The 17,122-nt window shown below is 58.9% G+C and overlaps 3 protein-coding genes across 3 annotated transcripts; 1 reads left to right on the top strand and 2 right to left on the bottom strand.

Moving 5' to 3' along the window:
* The first annotated feature begins 4,902 nt into the window (after positions 1 to 4,902).
* On the top strand, positions 4,903 to 9,592 carry THITE_2112983 (uncharacterized protein). Its single transcript, XM_003651998.1, has 5 exons — positions 4,903 to 5,362; positions 5,435 to 6,126; positions 6,188 to 6,529; positions 6,593 to 9,318; positions 9,526 to 9,592. Exons 1-4 carry the CDS (start codon positions 5,329 to 5,331, stop codon positions 9,278 to 9,280), a joined length of 3,756 nt encoding a protein of 1,251 aa, XP_003652046.1. The 5' UTR covers positions 4,903 to 5,328; the 3' UTR covers positions 9,281 to 9,318; positions 9,526 to 9,592.
* Positions 9,593 to 11,792: 2,200 nt separating this feature from the next.
* Positions 11,793 to 15,417, bottom strand: THITE_2112979 (glycosyltransferase family 66 protein). The gene is made up of 6 exons (XM_003651997.1): positions 15,190 to 15,417; positions 15,023 to 15,046; positions 14,235 to 14,909; positions 13,014 to 14,157; positions 12,630 to 12,939; positions 11,793 to 12,149 (listed from the first exon to the last, which is right to left on the bottom strand). The coding sequence occupies exons 1-5, from the start codon at positions 15,317 to 15,319 to the stop codon at positions 12,669 to 12,671; spliced, it is 2,244 nt and encodes a 747-aa protein (XP_003652045.1). The 5' UTR covers positions 15,320 to 15,417; the 3' UTR covers positions 11,793 to 12,149; positions 12,630 to 12,668.
* A 600-nt stretch (positions 15,418 to 16,017) lies between these two features.
* On the bottom strand, positions 16,018 to 17,046 carry THITE_2112976 (60S ribosomal protein L35). The gene is made up of 4 exons (XM_003651996.1): positions 16,833 to 17,046; positions 16,545 to 16,684; positions 16,214 to 16,439; positions 16,018 to 16,144 (listed from the first exon to the last, which is right to left on the bottom strand). Exons 1-4 carry the CDS (start codon positions 16,833 to 16,835, stop codon positions 16,136 to 16,138), a joined length of 378 nt encoding a protein of 125 aa, XP_003652044.1. The 5' UTR covers positions 16,836 to 17,046; the 3' UTR covers positions 16,018 to 16,135.
* Between the last annotated feature and the right edge of the window lie 76 nt (positions 17,047 to 17,122).

Raw genomic sequence — 17,122 nt, 5'->3', positions numbered from 1 at the left:
GAAGTCCTCCTCGATCTCCCTGCGGGGATCGATGACGGCGAATTATTCAGAGAGTTCGGTGCAGGGACATGCTCGCCGTCGGACGGCGATGTCGCAGACGAAGACGCCGACGGCGGCTCGCTCGAGGCGTCCGGAACGGGGGGCGGCGAGGGCGTGCCGAACGAGTCTGGACTTGAGGCCGGTTTCGAGAAGCGCTTGGCGGGAAAACTTTCGTTCTTGGGAGATGACGCAGGAGGAGGGGTCCGCGAATCCCTGTGAGTCGCTGACAGCTGGGCAATAAACGACCGGACTGTTTGACAGTTAGTCGGTTACAGCGGGACCCGTGGTTGTCAGCAGAGTGGCCGGGGGCGCAGATTATTATTATTGCGTGAAAAGAAACCCAGGAAATAATTTTCCTAGGTTGTTGACACTGGGCACTGCACACCGCATAGGAACAACGGCGACAACGCCACGGCCTTCGAAAACAGAAATGCACGATTGCCCCGGCAGCGAGACTCTGCGTGCCAGCGGGAGTGGTGTCGGGTGCTCTGCTTCGCTGGAATGCGGGCACTGAGCTGGGGACGGAAAGTGCCACATACCTCGATTGCGACCCATGCTGGGGTCCCTGCTCCTTCCTCTCTGCCCAAAAACGGGTGTCAGGGGCCAAGGCGCCAGCGCTGAAGGGAGCTTTCTCGATTGGCAGTCGTGTCAAATCGACAACGGTCAAAATCCCGTCTGTCTGTCTGTCTGCCGGCGCAGATGTTGATATTTAAGAACACACGCGATGCGGGCCACTCGCTAATTCTGCACCGCCGGGTCGATAAAGTTTGTGTGCAAGGTCTGCGTCGGCGGCCAACGGCTCGATTTTCTGGCCCGTCACAGTCGCTCTCGCTCCATCCGGACTACAGTAGGTCGTCTAAGGCGCGCGGGAAAACCAGGACAAAGGCCGGAAGCCTTGATTGTGTGCTGCTCGACTGATTCCACCGACTGGTGGAGGGGGTAGGGCGGCGCGGTGGGCGGCTGATCGCTGTGGCCTACGTCAATGGCAGGTCAGTCAGTGCCGATGCCAACTTAGACCGGCTTCCCCAGTACACGTCGCGGTGCGGAAGGCCAATTCAACGATCGCCAAGCCCACTTGGTCTTGCAAGTTGGTGATGGACCTCCCGTAGGCAGCCAGCGTAGACCACTGTTCGTCACGGTGTTGCGTCGAACAGTTTGGCCGCGGACACAGGGCAGCCCGGGCTATCACCCATGTCACGGCCCGAAGTCCAAGGTCGCAGAGGATAGAAAGACATGGAAATCGACCTTTTTCTTCTCTGCTCGGCCGTCTGAACGCCACGGTTCGGATACCACGGTTCGGCTGTGCCGTTCTGCACATGAGCCTCTTTTTTTTTGACACAGCGTCTCGCAGTTCCGGCTTCTGTCCCAGACACCCGGGCGTTCCGGGGACTTGCGCTAGTTCCCAGCTGTACTGTGTAAGTGAGATACGTACCAGGGTACTTGCAGAAGTTGAAGAACACGGGGATCTGGTGCAGGCTTCTTGCAGAGCGCACAGCGCAGGACGGTCTACCGCATTAAAGATGAGTGGAAACTAGAGAAAGACGCTGGCAGGATACCTCTCGTATTTGACTTACTATTTCCAGCCAGGCCTGGCAGCTTTTCTGCCCGAAACTCCGGGCTCTTCGGTCTGCCGGGTGCGACGACATGCACCATGCGGTGATTGCGCTGTACTTGGTAGAGTCTCCTCCACTTAGCGGCGGGACACGGGGCAGCATTCGTATGCGATCCACCGTGGTTTTCCAGGGTTCAAAAAGCCAGATCCCATCTCTGGAGAGCCCAAGAACGACCTCGCAGCTCACTTCCACCACCCATTCATGATTGTTACCCAGTGTCAAGACCCTTGAAAGGATTCCTTATCCAGATCCAGAGAAGCTCTTCCTCCAGAGGAAAAGCGGGTAAACGGCTGTTAGTGGTCGATCCAGATCAGCCGGGCGCGAGGCGTGCGCACCACATGCATCATCCTCCTGGGAACTGAAGGCTTGGCGCCAACTCTGGCACAGCGCCGTGACCGTTCTCGGTGTGCTATTCTCATAGGTACCTAGGAGTGTATGTACTCACACAAGCCCGCCGGCTGTGTCCGGTCGCTGTCTGGGGCGCAGTCTCTCTTTGTCGTCACCCTCTCCCTTTCCCTGGCTTTCTCTCTGTCGTCTTCGCCGTGTCCGGAAGCCCCGGACCAGGGTTGTTTGAATCGAGATACCACCCCTGTTGGGCCACCGCCCATCGGCGTGGCGCCCAGACAATGATTGGCCATTCACGGTACCCAAAACGGCTGGGGATGACGGAAGACGCTGTAAATGCCAGTCGTCTTTGCGCCATTGAACTCTGGTAAAACACGTCAGGAGCAACAGGCCTCCCGGTCTTTGAACGTCAAGCCGCCGCCACTTGCCGCATGGCGCAAGCCAAGATGGACGTTGGACGATGTGTCGAAAGCTCACGGAGGGGCTTTGCGTTGTCCATGACGGTCGGACTGGTGCCCGGTCAACGGCAGGCGCCATAACCTGAAACCAGTCGGTTGATGACCCAGATGGAAGCATCGGGAATGGGCCGTTTCCCCTGTCACTTGCCCACAACACAGCTCACCTGACGTATGTACAAGAGGAAGTGAGGCCAGGTGCATGGCTGTCGTGAGTGCTGGGAGTGTAGTGTGATCATCCAATAGGTGCACAGTTAGCGCCTGGGCCAAAGAGCGTGTCCTTGGCGCGCGGGAGGCAAGCCCGCGTCTTCGCCAATGGCAATACGAATTGTTTCACGCGCTGCCCGAAGTTACTTGTGCGCATACGGATTAGACTGAGACAGACTGAGGCGGCGCACTCGGGAAGCACCCGTATTCGGCTGGGCGAGCACAACAAGGGGTTGGGGGTAACATTACCGATGTTTACACTGTAAAGCCAAGCGACCAAGTGTCATTCCGACATCATGTTCGCTTTGCGAAGATTTGAGATGTACCTACCTTATGTACTCCCTCCGCGTTGTCTCGCTACACGTGCTAACTGGAAGGTTTGTGCTGTCGGCAGAACCGACGTGGACGTCTTTGCACGGCCGGAATAAGTTATCCCCAGTAACGAGGTTCATGGCACACAGCCAGGCGCCTGAGAAGATGGTGTAGATGATCGAGGGCGGGGTCAAATTATGGAAGTTACCTCCGGGTGCATTAGCTGGGTTGCCTCCCGCTGTGTCCCGCGCTCTTGTTGTTGCGGACTCGGCCGCAACGAGGTGTGATAACCAAGTCATCAACCCACCACATTCAGCTAGCAAAGCTTCCTGCCTACGCAGTGTTCTGTACCCACCTCAGGTTAGCAAAGGCGGTAGCTTCAGGGAAAGTCAAGCTTCCGCTTGGGCAACCGAGAGGCCTTGCCTTACTGCTTGCATGGCTACAAGGGCAACAGACATTCTTCTTATCTGTCGATCACACAGTGGTATGTACAAGATAACCTTTACACTACCTACCGTAGATTCGCTCCTAGCTTGTTGGACCTGCATGTTCACCCGTTGGGTTCTCCGGTAAGCACCGAGGCGCGATGGCCCTTGCATGGGTCCAGGCCACGGCAAATGGCTGTGCCACACAACCACACGATACACAACCACACGATATAACATCAGTTACCTCAGTATGACAGTTATGTGTGTAAGCTGGTCTGGCTTGGAAGGCAGGTGACGTAGCGTATGTAGTCCATAGAATCCTCTCCGCCTCGAGGGGTGCACCCCAGATCTGCGCGCCAACAGCTACATACCTGTAACCGTAACCGCGACACCTATCTAACCCACCTGTTGGTAGGAATTGAGTACGGGATACACCGGTGTGCTGCTGTACCTCCGTTCGGCTAAGCATGTTGCTCTCGCACTGAATGTGCCTGGACCTGCGCCGAACGCGGGAAGGACAGCCCTATGGGAATTGCTGAGTGTCACCCGCCGTGGGACGGGGAGGGAATGCTGGGACTCCTTGTTGATCAACTCTGCTCCACCCGGCTGAGCTGAAAGCTTGGGGCCCCGGGCGTCTCGAATTTTCTGTGTGGAAAGGTGTCTGCGGAATGACGTTGTGAACTACCGGATACGTGCAGCTGAAACGGAGCCTCTGTCTCGCGGAACTGGTTCAATTCTTGGTCAGCCCTCGAGGTCGATCAGAGCAATTTGTCTCTGACCTCGACTGCTGGTGGCTTCAAGGTTTGGTGGTCGGGCCAGGCAGCGAATGCAAGTGAGTTCCAGGATGTGAAGAGCTCCCATCCCCTTTCCCATTGCTTTTTCGGGCTCTCTCTCACACCTAGGCATGCCACCGTGGAAACCCTGGGCTCACCACAAAGCCAGCTCGAGTCTTGTCAGGCGCATCCTTGTCAACCGGGAGCTGAACAAACCATGAACCCAAAAGCGAACCTCGACCTCCAAACCCAATGGTTATTATCGGCATGAAGGCGCAACCTAGTGTACTGAATGTTCTCGTTGCTAGGTAATGCCGACTTGGTGGTATAGGACCGGACGCACCTCCCGACTGGAGGTCAAGCCCTTGCGCAGATCCAGAGGGATGGGCTGGACTAGGGTTCGCCCCGTGCGCTGCGGGGCTGCAGCCAGCGTACCAGCGCAGGGCAACCGAGACCAATTGCTCAACAGCGCTGCAGGTCCAATGTCTGACAAATTTCACCTGGAAGGACTCCTAGTGGGATGGGCTGCCGCAAGTCTGCCAGGGCTTTTTCGAACCTACCTCCCCAGGGATCTTGTGTTTTCCTGATGGATTTCATCGTTACACAGTAGGTGTAATATTATCGGTAGGTAGGCTCACCACAGTGCCGCGTCGCGTCTCCTCGCTCGGTGAACGCGCTTCGTCCCCGCGTGATTTGCTGAGGAAGGCGCTGTCCCGAGCGAGCGCGGCAGCTGACCCAGTGGCCGGCAAGGCTTCCGTTTTGCTGCTCACCCGGCAACCACCACCACCATCACTGCCCCCACCGCCCGCCCGCGCGGACGCCACCCGTCCTCACCGGGCAACCCACCCCAGTCCCGCTCGGGACCTGCCGCCTGGTCGTCCCCTCAACCGACCCGCTTTCTGGTCGCGCCGCGTTCACCTTCGGTAGCCCGTCCTCAGACGAGGACCCAGGCGCATGCCGCTCCACGGCCTCGGAACTGTGCTGCTCCAATGAGAAAGCGCACACCATCTTGCTGGACTCGGTCGCTTCCCGCCGCCAGCGCCGCCGGTCCGCTGCCGCCGAGCTTGTCCAACACCCTCACGCCGCTGCTGTTGCTGCCGTCGCCGCCGCCCAAGAGCGAGCAGAATCCCCAAGCTCCGGGGCCACGACGTTCCCAATGGATCCTTATAGGGATTCGCAACCGACACAGGGTTTGTTCCTCCGGCTTTCGCTTGATGGAGCCATGGCGCCGTTTTGAGTCTTCTCGCTGACCACGCGCGCAGCGACGCAAACCGTCGTCGACCCCAGACGACTGGGCCAGCAGAGCTCTGGGTTCTCAGACGAAGAAATATCGGACATAATATGTCTCCTCCTGCCATACTCGGAATCCGCACGCCAGGAGGTCAAGAGAATTGCCGCCGAGACCTTGCAACACATGGTGGGGAGGGAAGATGTGGACGGACTCAACCTGGACTATTCGCTGGAGGACGAGTCGCGCAACTTCGCCGCCATGCAAACGGACGTGGGGGAACACCACATAGCTCTGCGATTCTCGTCCCGGGTCAAGGATCCCCTTCGAGGCTTCACCTTCGGCCGGAGTCCCAGCTGCTGCGACATCTGCCTCCAAAACGACCCCAACCGGCGGCTGAGCAAAGTGCACTTCCGCATCTTCCTGAACAAGTGGGGCGTGCTGATGTTGGAGGATTTGTCGACAAACGGGACTGTGGTTGACCAGGTCCTTCTGAAGAAGAAAGACGGGCCTACGGGAGAGACGATGAGGACTCTGGGCAGCGGGTCCAAGATCAAGATTCTCATGCATGAGCCCGGCCGCGACATCGTCTTCTTGGTTCGAATCCCGGTTCGCGACGGCCCTTGTGAGGAAGCCTACCAGCGCAACGTGAACGCGTATCTGGCAGATCAGGCCCGCCTCGCGGTCGATGCGAACGAGACCATCGTGCCGGGACCGGGAGGACAGGTAAGACCCGCCTCGTCCGCCGATTCTCGGATGGCTGTCCCAAGCTAACGAGCTCCGGTAGGTGGACATCTTCAAGCCAGCCGCGCCGAGGCACCCTGCCGGCCCAGCCCGCAACGCGAACAATGCCGTCGCGGCGCGCAGGGCGCAGGTGGAGGACGGCCCTGCGAGGCAGGGAAGCCGTGCCCGTGCCGACGGCCTCCCCAGACCGTGGAACGGTTCGAACAAGTATAACCGCGTGTGCGAGATCGGCAGAGGTGCCTTCGCCACGGTGCATAAGGTGACCATGAAGCTCACCGGCCAGCCGTACGCTGCGAAGGAGCTCGACAAGCGCAAGTTCATGAAGAACGGCGTCCTCGATCAAAAAGTAGAAAACGAGATGAGAATCATGCAGAGGATCAAGCACGTACGCCAGCATCTTCCCCCGCCCCGCCGGCATGTGTTGATGTCCTGCTCACTGTTTTGGCAGCCAAACATCGTGGAATACATCGAGCACCTCGATTGGGACGATCGCCTCCTTATCATTATCATGGAATTCGTGGGCGGGGGTGACCTAGGCCGGCTGATCGCGGACAACGGCCCGCTGTCGGAGAGCGCGACGAAGACGATGGCGAGACAGCTGCTGGACGCGCTCGGCTACCTGCACGATATGAACATCACTCACCGCGACGTGAAGCCCGACAACATCCTGGTGCACTCCTTAGAGCCCTTCGTCGTGAAGCTTACAGACTTTGGGCTGTCCAAGATGGTCGATAACGAGCAAACGTTTTTGCGAACATTTTGCGGAACGCTTCTCTACTGCGCCCCCGAGGTCTATTCCGAATACGCCGAGTACGACAGCCACGGCCGCCGCCATCCACGCAATCGCCGCCTCCGGCCGACCACGGGCCAGCGCTACGACCATGCCGTCGATATCTGGTCATTGGGCGGCGTCCTCTTCTACGCCCTGACGAAAAAGCCCCCCTTCCCGGCACGGAACGGGGCCAGCCACTCGGAGCTTCTGCACCAAATCATGACCAAGCCGCTGGACATCACCCCGCTCATCGAGGCGGATGTTTCGGAGGAGTGCATCGACTTTCTCCGCCGCATGCTCGATCGCCGCCCCGAATCCAGGGCCACGGTGGAGGCTCTCCGGAACCATGCGTGGATCTCCGGCTCCTTCACCACCGTCGCGCAATCATTCGAGGAGATATCAGAAGAACTGCACGTAAACGCCTCTCAGCTGAGCCTCGAGGACCCCGACCGGGGCCACGAGGAGCGTCGAGAGTTACGCGTGCCCAGCGATGACGAGATCTCGGACGAGGAGGATGTGGACTTCGACAGGAACGAGCCCGGCTACGAGTCCGAGAAGGAGAACTACACCTTCGGCCCGAATAACCACCCTCAGCGGCTGTTTGGCGAAGTCAACGCCTCGGCACTGGGTAGTTCTGGCGCCATTCCGGCAGACCGTCTGAACCTGCCTGTATCGGCTGGTGCGAGCTTTGAGTCGACAGGCACGACCGAGATACTCGGCAATGAGACAGAAATAAGAGACAGTTTCGATTCCGAGGGCAGTCCCACGCCTCGCCAGAAGTCGCAAAAGTCACAGCCATCATCAGGCGGCCTGCGGGTCTCGGCTCTTTCCGCCAGTCAGAGCAGGTCGGTCGACGAGCTCAACAACATGACGTTTGACGTCGCGTCGCAAAGTCTCGGCGGCGCCGAGTCGATCCTAGAGAACTTGAACATGAAGTCACGCGGTGGTTCTCTCCTTCGGTCCCATACGTTGGGCGATCTGAATTCCAGCAAGCGGAAGCCTTCGTCCGACGGCAGTGAGGAAGACGAGCTGCCAGTTGCCCAGGACCGGCGCGGCCTCAAGAGGCTGCGGTCCGAAGGCTCCGCCAAACCCGCGGTCGGCAGCGCCATCGAGGACGGCGAGTACGAGCTGCTTGCCCAGATGCCATCCATTATCCGGGCACAATCGGGCCGGCAAATTGACAACCCGGTGCACAAATCGACCTACTGGTCGGCGCAGGACAGGAAGACTTGGCATCTCGCTTACCCGGAGATGACACAACTGCAGCTAGACGCCTTCAAGATGGCCGCCTCGGCGAGGGACGAGGAGTTCGGTCCAGGCAAAACACCCCTGTGGGACTTGGCCATGAAGCACTTTCCAGCAACCAATTACGAGCGTCGGGGTGATTCGACCAGAGAGTCCGGGAACGGTGATGCAAAAACCTCTCTGATGCCCTCCACCGCCAACGCAGACGCGCACGTCCCGATTACTCCGCCGGACACGGAGCAACCATGGCCGCAGCTCGTCGTGCCGCTCCATTCCGATCCAGGAAGACCGGTGGTGGCGTGCCTCCAGTCTGTGCCCGGTTCCGCGGTCTCGGGAATTACGATCATGATTACCGAGTCCATGGTGTCCTGGGGCAGAGCATTGGAGAATACGCGGTCTTATTCCCCCAAGAGCGAGGGCAAGGTGCCGAAGTACGCCTTCAAGATCCTCCTCTGGAAGCGGGATTATGACCCAGCCAAGAATTTTCGGCCCTGGAACCGCGCGCCCGAGGCGGACGAGAAGTCATTCTATTTCTACATCTCGACGAAAGCTAGCAAGGGCATCTACGTCAACGGCGTGCACCTTCCGTCGGACGACTGCAAGAACCCGACCGCGCCATCCAAATACTGGATGGTTCTGCAGGACGGGGACCGGGTGTCGGTGTGGCAGAACTCGGACGGTTCCTGCGCGACGCAGCTCGTCTTCCGCTGCGGCTGGGGCGGAAGCGCGCGCCCGCGGCAAGGCGGCGACCCGGTCTCCTTCGCGCCGGCGGCCGTTGCGGACAAGCTGGACGAGGTCTGCGTCCGGGCCGAGCGTAAAATGCGCAGCCTGAGCGAGCACGATCTCAAGATGGAGGAGGCCAACCACGACGTGGAGGAGCGCATGCGCGCCATCGACCGCGAGCGGCAGCGCTCGCGCGACTTCGAGCTCAAGAGGCTCGAGGCCTGCCGCGCCCTCGGCATCCGCAGGGTCAGCCCCGCCCCGGGCGTCACCCTCGGCGAGGACTCGGCCACGCAGACGCCCTGGTCGTCGTACGTGCCTGGCGGTCGGACGGTGCCGACCTTTCGGAATGCGTCGCCGAGTACTGTCGAGCTCTTGAGGGCTGCGAGGAGGGGCTGACCGCGCGCGGCCTTGTTCTGCCTGCTTGTTGCGATTGGGTATACGCTCCTGGCCCGACCGCTTCCTCGTTTTTCATATGGAGTGTCTGTCTATCGGGTCATAAGTCTACTGGTTTGTTATAGATACAACCACTCACTATCTCTACCTCTGTCTGTTTTTGGCGGCTGGAAGCGAGGCGTCTGGACGCTATTGCGAGCCCGGATCTCGCGGCATGTGGCACTAACATCTCCGTGTCCTGATATCAGTTTTCATTCTGTTTCTCTCCAAGGCCGGCCGGTGTTGTGGAGACGAGGGAGCGGCCAGGGGGAGTGCAAAAGCCCAAGACGATAAAGGGCGATTCGGGAAAAGAGGTACAACAGGGCAGTCCACTCGCATTTCACGGACCGGGGAAGACAAAAAAAATAGCTGCGGCGCCGGATGAGCTGTCGCTGGCGAAATCGCGGTGTACCGGACGATGTCTGGAGCTGGCGGAGTACCTCATTAACACTGCAATGGTGGATATCGTTGGGTGGCGGGGCGTTTTATCTCTTGGTGTTTTTTAATGGCTTGGAAGCGGATTTGGGATTTTTGAGGGTCGATGGGCAGTGGACGGAGTTGGTTTCTTTCAACAGGTGGTTGAGGGGCTTAGCCATATCAAGCACCTATGTAAATGAGGTCACGATACACAAGTGTGTGTTCACAGCAAGCGATCTTAATATGGGAAATAGCAACATCAACTTGAGACTAACTAGTTAGTCGAATCAGCTGTATGTAGGCTTAACTATCCCTCCCGGTGAAGCCTGCCTGCCCACATCCTCTGGTGGATCAACATTCGTAGCCGAGCAACGCATAGTGCGTACTTAGAGCTCGCCATCATTTCTCCTCGAGTAAGGAGACACGGGAATAAAGCTGTGTGTTACTGAAAGAAACAAACAGCACAGCAAGTGCAACAAATGAAGAAAGAAAGAGGGGGGAGGGAGATGGAGTGGAAAGAAAGAAAAAAGAGAACATCAACCCTCCCTCCCTAGGCGTGACCACGAACCTTGCTCGCAAAGAGCTTCGCACGGCCACGCTCAATCTCCTCTTCCTCGTCCGAGTCGACCTCCCAAACCTGCTCGAATCTAGGCTCGAAATCACGTCCCCGATCAGACGGCCGCGCGCGCCAGTACTCCGCCGCCTGCTCCTGCTCGTCGCCCCCCGACGACAAGTCGCCGCTGTACATGCTTCCACAAGGGCGAGACGCGCCGCCGGCCGACGCAGAGGCTTCGAATTCGGGCTCCGCGGCGGCGCCCGAGAAGAAGGGGTAGTAGAAGTAGCCGCCCGCCGCCGCCGCGAAGGCCTGCTCGGCCTGGCCCTCTTCTGAGGCCCAGTACATGTCGGAGATGCCCATGGGCCGTCGGGCCTTTTCCTCCTCCTCCTCCTGCTGCTGCTGGTGGTGCTGCTGCTGCTGGTGGTGGGGTGGTTGGAATTGCTGAGGCTTGGGCGGCTTGGCGGTGAAGGACGACGACGATGGGGTATTGGACTTCTGCGTCGTCCGGGCGGCGGGGCGTTGGCGCTGGCGATCCTCGTTGCGCTCCTTGTTCTCACGCGCTGCAGTGGCCGGTGTTGTGGCTGAGGCTGGGACAGCGGTCTCCCCTGGCTGGGGCTTCTTCGACGGCTGCTCGTGCTGCTCCCGTCGCTTCTCCGTCTGTCGGGGGCGGCGAGTCGAGTCGGTCTTCGAGAGACCGTCGGGATGCTGGATCGCCTGGCGCTCCTTGTTGTTCGCCGGCTTGCGGCTTTCGCCTGACATGTCCCGTTTAACCGCGGCCTGACAGGTATTGGGCTGAGCATGGGCCCGCTCGGGGGCCTTGCCCACACTAAGAGAGCTGGCCGCGTTCTCGGGGTGTCCAGTAGCGAGAGGGAGCTGCTCTCCACTCTTTGGGCCGTTCGACGGATCGGTCTTGGCTGGGAGATCCGGGGTGGAGGTGGGAACAGAGATATACTCGATTTCGACACGAGGGCAAACCGGCTTGAGCGCATACGGGCTGCTCCGACGCTGATGGAGGCTGTCGCGAATGGGGTCGCGTTTCTGGCTCGTCGTCTGGTGCTCGGTATCCAGCTCGTCATAATACATTCGCAGCTTCTGCTTCTCCATCTTCTTCTCAATGATGATCATACACTTGCCACAGACCTCGGCCCAGGGAGGCAAGTTGGTGCCGGACAGATACATGTCGTGGTACTCGTCCGAGCGCAGCGTGCCGCAGTTGGCGCACCACTGCCAGTCGTCGATGCGCGCCTCGCGCCTGGTCCTGTGACGCCGGCGCTTCCCGCCGCGGACAAGGTCGGCGATTCTTGCTTTTCGATTGTAGCGGCACGCCGTGCAAAGACTGGGAATGGGTTCCTTGCCGCGCTTCAGCGGATATTGGGCATGGTAGTCGGAGCAGCGCGTTTTGCCGCAGCCATAGCAAGCATGGCGATTGGGATCAACGCCATCGTGGTGCTGCTCGTCCCGGCGTTTCTTGGATTCCAGTCGCGGAGCGGTCTTCTTGCGGCCGCGGCCGCGGCTGGCCCTGGAGGAGCGCCAGGAGAAGTCGAGAATCAAGTGATAGCGCTTGACGCTGGAGCCCGACTTAGAGATATCGCCGTCATCGTCGGTCTCCCAGCCGACCTCCTTGGTCCTGTTGAAGAAACTGTCAGCAAGAAACGGCGATACATACAACACGCAAAGCCCAAATTGAACTCCCAGCACTGCTTGTTGGAAGGGGGCGCTTCCCAGAGCGGCGTCGAGCAGGGCTCTAACCAGGGGGGAAAAATAATCACAAACGACGTCGCAATCGAGAAGAAAGGACCGACTTACAGGGTGAGGTGCATCTTGGCTGGTACGAGAGCCGAAGCTCGCAGCTGGAGAGATCTGGTACACCGAACAAAATTGCTGGGGTAAGGTCGACAAAACTGCAGAAGAATACGACAGAACAGCACGAGTGAAAAAATGTGATGAGGTAGAGTGAGCGAGAAGAGAGGTTGTTGAGCGACGAGACAGCTCAAAGGCAGCAGGCGCGCGCCTTCAGGCCTGGAAAACCGTACGAATTTCAAGCAGCACGCTTGCGTCGCACTGTACGCCGCAACCACTCACAGGATGCGATCGTGGTGGTGATGGGACGGAAGAAAGTGGGCAATGGTGTGAGGGTGTGCGAGGTGAGTGAGGCAGATAGATCGTGAGAAGGACCTGCGCCGAAAGAAGTCGCGGCGGGCGGATGAGTCTGCACAATCCTCGTCTATTCCATCCGACCCGCTTTTGGCTGTACATGTAGTTGCCAAACCGGCTCTTTTTCCCAGTCCATCCGTTGAATTGCGAGCAAAGAAAAAGAAAAGAAAACCAAGTCGAACATACGTCTTTGATACACACATATCTTCCCCTTGGGCCAGCCCCTTACTCCACCCGAAGCAGCCGGGGGCCTCTCTTCTTCGTAGCCTTCTTCTTCTTGTGGCCGCGATCAAATGCTGCCGCCGAGGCATGGTCCCGTCCCAGGTTGTCCAGGTCCTTGACCTTGTAGATGCGGATGATCCAGTTCTCGCTCGTGAACGCCTCCTCCAATGTGTTGAGTGTCGGTCCAACTTCGGGGAGACGGGCGCCCCTCATACGGTCCACCGCCTGTCCCGGAGGGAAGAGGTTGTTGTAGTTGTAGTAAGACATCTTGTACCTATCCAGCAGCCCAGTTAGTATATATTGCTCATTCAACCCCTCGCTGTCCAGTGAACTCCAGCTGGTACTCACATCAGACTGTTCTTCATGGTCTCGGTGGCCTCGGCGTCCACGCGGTACTCGCCCCGAGGGGTGAAGAACGCCCGCTCGCTGACCTCGTCAGGCCAGATGCCCTCGGCGATGCGCACCATCCACAAGAACTTGTTGATGTCATCGCCCGAGTAGCCCAGGAGGCCGCCGAAAACAACGAGAACATAGTCGACCTCGTGCTGGCGCATGATCGGGTAGCTGACCTCCTCGCGCGAGCTCATGGCTTTGCCCACGGTCGCAATATGCGTGTTGTTCCAGGTGTTGTTGTCCACAAGGGTCGGCCGGTCCGCCATGCCACCGATCTGGTAGCCGTAGTCCCACCACGACATAATCTTGGCATCCTCTCGCGTATTCTGGCGCAGCCATTGGTAGGCCTCGCGGTAGTCGTCGATGATGTGCTGGCTGCCGTCGGGTAATCTGCTCGCCAAGACGACCGACGGAGACGAGTAGGCGTTCGACGTCACCCATGTGCAGTGAAGAACGAAAACCAAAAGGTAGACCACCATGGCGCCAACCACCATGCCCTTGCCCCAGAGCCCGTACACGCCAACCACTGGCTTGCTCGTCGACCTGAGGCCCGACTTGACCGCCCGCTTCCCCTCGGAGCTCTCAAGAGCCTGGACCTCCTCGGGATTGGGCGATTTGGCGTTGAGGTAAGCGTCGAGCAGCGTCGACACGGCGATGGCGGCGGCCACACAGACCACCGGAGTCAGCGTGAGCATCAGACGGACCATGACGCCTGCGAAGTAGCTTCCAAACAAGGCGTAGACGACGATGAAGACATGCTCGTCGGCTAATTCCTGGAAGCAGAGGTAGACGCCGACGGGGAACAGCCAGATCAGCATGTTCAGGTCGAAGAAGAAGGCCGGCCACGCAGTCGGTTGGTGTTCCGACACCGAGGCAATGATGGGGATATGGATCTTGGCGTAGCCCGTGTCCCAGAGAGAGTAGAAACGGCCGCTCCACGGGGCAATGAAGCCTGCGCTGGTAGCGATGACGAGGCCAAGCAAACCCAGCCCGAAGGTGGCGCCGGCAAACAGCCACAGAAAGGTCTGGAACTGGCGGCTAGGGATTGCAGAACGGACGTAGTCGAGGAACGCGAGCAGCTGCAGGAAGCCAAAGATGCCTGCCTCTCGGGTCAGCAACTCAACTTCTCTCCCCCCCCCCCCCCCCCTGAAGCACAGCGGACGGTCAAAAACTTACCCAAGGCGGGCATGTGCTCGCTCGTCTTGACAGGCAGAAAGCCAACGAAAGGAATCTGCATGCTGGCGAGGGTGCCGAGGGCGTACCACGTCGTGTAGGCGACGTACAGGCGGGTGCTGTAGCGGCCCATGCAGATCAGGACGAAGGCGTGCAGCGGAAGGAGACAGGTAATGAAGGCGTAGCCTCCCCACGAGGCAACCATGTAGCCGTAGAACAGCGCGCAGAGCGCCCCCCACAACATGGACCCCTGCTTCAGCGCCTTGATCCAGAGGTAGAAGGTGAAGACGAGCAAGAAGATAGCAATTGCCTCGTTATCGTAGCTGCCAGCAACCGACCGGGAGATGTAGCCGGGGGCAATGCCCACGAACAGAGCAGCCAGGAGCCCAGCCGAGGAGGATGGGGTCATCTCATTGGTGAGGAGGTAGGCGGCGATGGCAGTGAGGCCCGAGAAGCCCGGCGCAAGGAGAACGCAGATATTCCGGATATCCACGGGAATCGTCAGGGCGCGGAGGGCGTGGTAGATGACGCCGCTCGTCACCATCAGGCCGGGGTAGAGGGTGCCACCCGTCACACGGCCCAGGGGATGCCATGTCCGGTCATCGAACCAGTCCCAGAACTTGTAGAAGCCGTTCGCAACGAGGTACTTGGTCGCACGGAAGTTGAACCAGGGATCGACTAGTCCAAGCAGCGTGGTGTGTTAGTGTTGATACGATATGATATCCTCGACCATGACAGCGCCAGCGACAGCGACAGCCGCGCCGGGCTGACAGGGATGGATGGTTACGCACATTCATGGATAATGCTCTCAAATCCTGCACGACAACAGCTGGTCAGCATACAATGAGCTTGGGAATGCATGTGCTGGGCAAACGGAGTGCTGTGCGCTCGCCAATGCGGCCGCACCCAAGCTCCCTATGGGACACCCCAAAAGGACACGACAATGGCACACACGTACGGATAACGGAGAAGAGTCGGCTGGAGACTGCGGCGCCAGCGATGAGCGCGAGGATGATCACCCGCAGCAAACTGCGAGTGCCCTTCCCCTTCCCCGCGCTGGCGAGGACCTGGAGCAGATCGGCCGACATGGTGGCCTGAGTTGGCGTTGTGGTGCTTGCTCCTCGCCAGTTGCCAGTGGGAGGACAAGCAAGCAGTCAATCACAGCACCCACTTTTGGAGAGGACAGTTTGGAGCTTGCGCAGCCCAGCTCCAGGGGTTTTGGCCTTGGCGTGCTTGGCTCGGGTCTCTGAATGCGGGACCCACCCAGCCCCGGTCTTCGATCCTTCACCGCCCGGCAGAACCCGGATGAATGAACCGCCGTGAAGACAAAGTACCTACTGTGAGGAACTGCTCTCGAGACAACTCCAGTATTGACAGGGCAGACATGAGTCTGCGCAGGAGACAGTTGGGGATAGGTGGTCCCCGAACCACGTCCTCATCTCGAACTAATGTGGCACTGTTAACGAAACACAATGAGACCGGCAGCAAAAGACAGACTCGATCACGACACTTGCTCAGGGCAACTGTACTGCGGCAACTGTGTTCCGTATCATGTAGCTGGCGGGGTATGAAACGGGCCATAACCACGTCCACATCCAGCCCGGATTGATCCATCGCCAACGGCCCATCTGAGGGACAGAAATGCCCACTCACAAACCCGGCCATCATTCACCATATTGAATCATCAACGGGGAGCATCGAATGTGGGGTGTTCAGCCCAGCGCTTTCATTCGGCAGCGGTGTAGATACCTCCACCATGACCGATAACTCATTGACCTCGTATAACCCCTCAAACCCCCAAAGCAGATTCCCTGGGATGATGCAATGTGTCGAGTGCCAAAGTTTTAAAACCCACGCCGGATGTGCCGTAAATAGATCCCTCGCTTGACCCATGAAAAACGCCTCTACGCAGCCTGAACGTGGAGTCAGCCAGTGCACCAAGCGACTAAACCTCTTCACCCGCTGCTCCGACTTCTTCGTACCTTGACAGCGAACTTCCGCTGAGGGAAGTGCGTTTGGCGCTTCTTGGTCTTCTCCAGAACTCTCGAGGCGTCCTCGGGGGACAGGCGGCGGCGGATGGCGCGAGTCTGCTTGGGCCGGAGGTCAAGCGGCAGGTACTTCTTGCCCTTGTAGAACAGGCGGAGCTGCGCCCGTTGCTTGGCGTTGATGACCGTGAGAACGCGGGCGATCGACTTGCGAAGATCGTGGCTAGCGGTTGGGGAGAGACGCATGTCAGCAAAAGCTGCCCTTTATCCTCCACCCTCGAGACTTCGAATATCCCATCGCGGCGTGCTCGGATTCGAATCGACATACATCTTGGTGAGCTTGGTGCCCGAGGAGACGATTTTCTGAATGCGCAGCTGGCTCAGCTCCGTCTTCAGCTCGCCAAGTTGCTTGATGAGCTCGTCCTTGCTCTTGGACCATAATTGGCCCGTCTTGACCTTGCCGGAAGACTGTGACAATCATCTGTCAGCGACCACACGCGGTGGAGGATTGTCGGCTCGGAGTAGGGCGGTTCGACACAAGAAGCGCTGGCCGAGGCTGCAAGATGGAAACTGATTCGACCATCAAAACAACGGAAAAGAGCCGTAGAATGCTTACCATGGCGAAAAGATCGTTTGTCGAGTCAAATGGGCGATGGGGCGACGATTCCTTTGACAGCGACGAGTCTTCGGGTCGTTGGAAGGGAACAACAGCCTTTCCTGCTCGCCAGGCCCTAACAAAATCTGACTGGTGTGGATTCGCAAAATGGGTACAGGGCGGAAAACCCTACCACAAGAAATGGCCCGTGCGCCGCTACAAACTCGGTGCAGGGGTCTCCCGCAATTCCAGAAGCGGTTAGCTTGGGGCTTGGATGGTTTTCAAACTTGCGCACAATCGGCGGCTCGCTC

Source organism: Thermothielavioides terrestris, chromosome 2 (genome assembly GCF_000226115.1).
Source record: "Thermothielavioides terrestris NRRL 8126 chromosome 2, complete sequence".
In the NCBI taxonomy this organism is placed as follows: Eukaryota; Fungi; Ascomycota; class Sordariomycetes; order Sordariales; family Chaetomiaceae; genus Thermothielavioides; species Thermothielavioides terrestris.
Note: the sequence above shows the minus strand (reverse complement) of the source record. Positions and strands in the feature narration are given on the sequence as shown.

What these genes read in the sequence shown, in the direction of transcription:
- THITE_2112983 (XM_003651998.1), top strand. Translation starts at nt 5,329, where the DNA reads ATGGATCCTTATAGGGATTCGCAACCGACACAGG. An exon ending in GGATTCGCAACCGACACAGG is followed by an intron (nt 5,363 to 5,434) that starts GTTTGTTCCTCC and finishes CCACGCGCGCAG; the next exon opens with CGACGCAAACCGTCGTCGAC. An exon ending in TGCCGGGACCGGGAGGACAG is followed by an intron (nt 6,127 to 6,187) that starts GTAAGACCCGCC and finishes GAGCTCCGGTAG; the next exon opens with GTGGACATCTTCAAGCCAGC.
- THITE_2112979 (XM_003651997.1), bottom strand. Translation starts at nt 15,319, where the DNA reads ATGTCGGCCGATCTGCTCCAGGTCCTCGCCAGCGCGGGGAAGGGGAAG. An exon ending in CCGACTCTTCTCCGTTATCC is followed by an intron (nt 15,047 to 15,189) that starts GTACGTGTGTGC and finishes GTTGTCGTGCAG; the next exon opens with GATTTGAGAGCATTATCCAT. An exon ending in ACCATGAAGAACAGTCTGAT is followed by an intron (nt 12,940 to 13,013) that starts GTGAGTACCAGC and finishes GCTGCTGGATAG; the next exon opens with GTACAAGATGTCTTACTACA.
- THITE_2112976 (XM_003651996.1), bottom strand. An exon ending in GGCACCAAGCTCACCAAGAT is followed by an intron (nt 16,440 to 16,544) that starts GTATGTCGATTC and finishes CCCAACCGCTAG; the next exon opens with CCACGATCTTCGCAAGTCGA.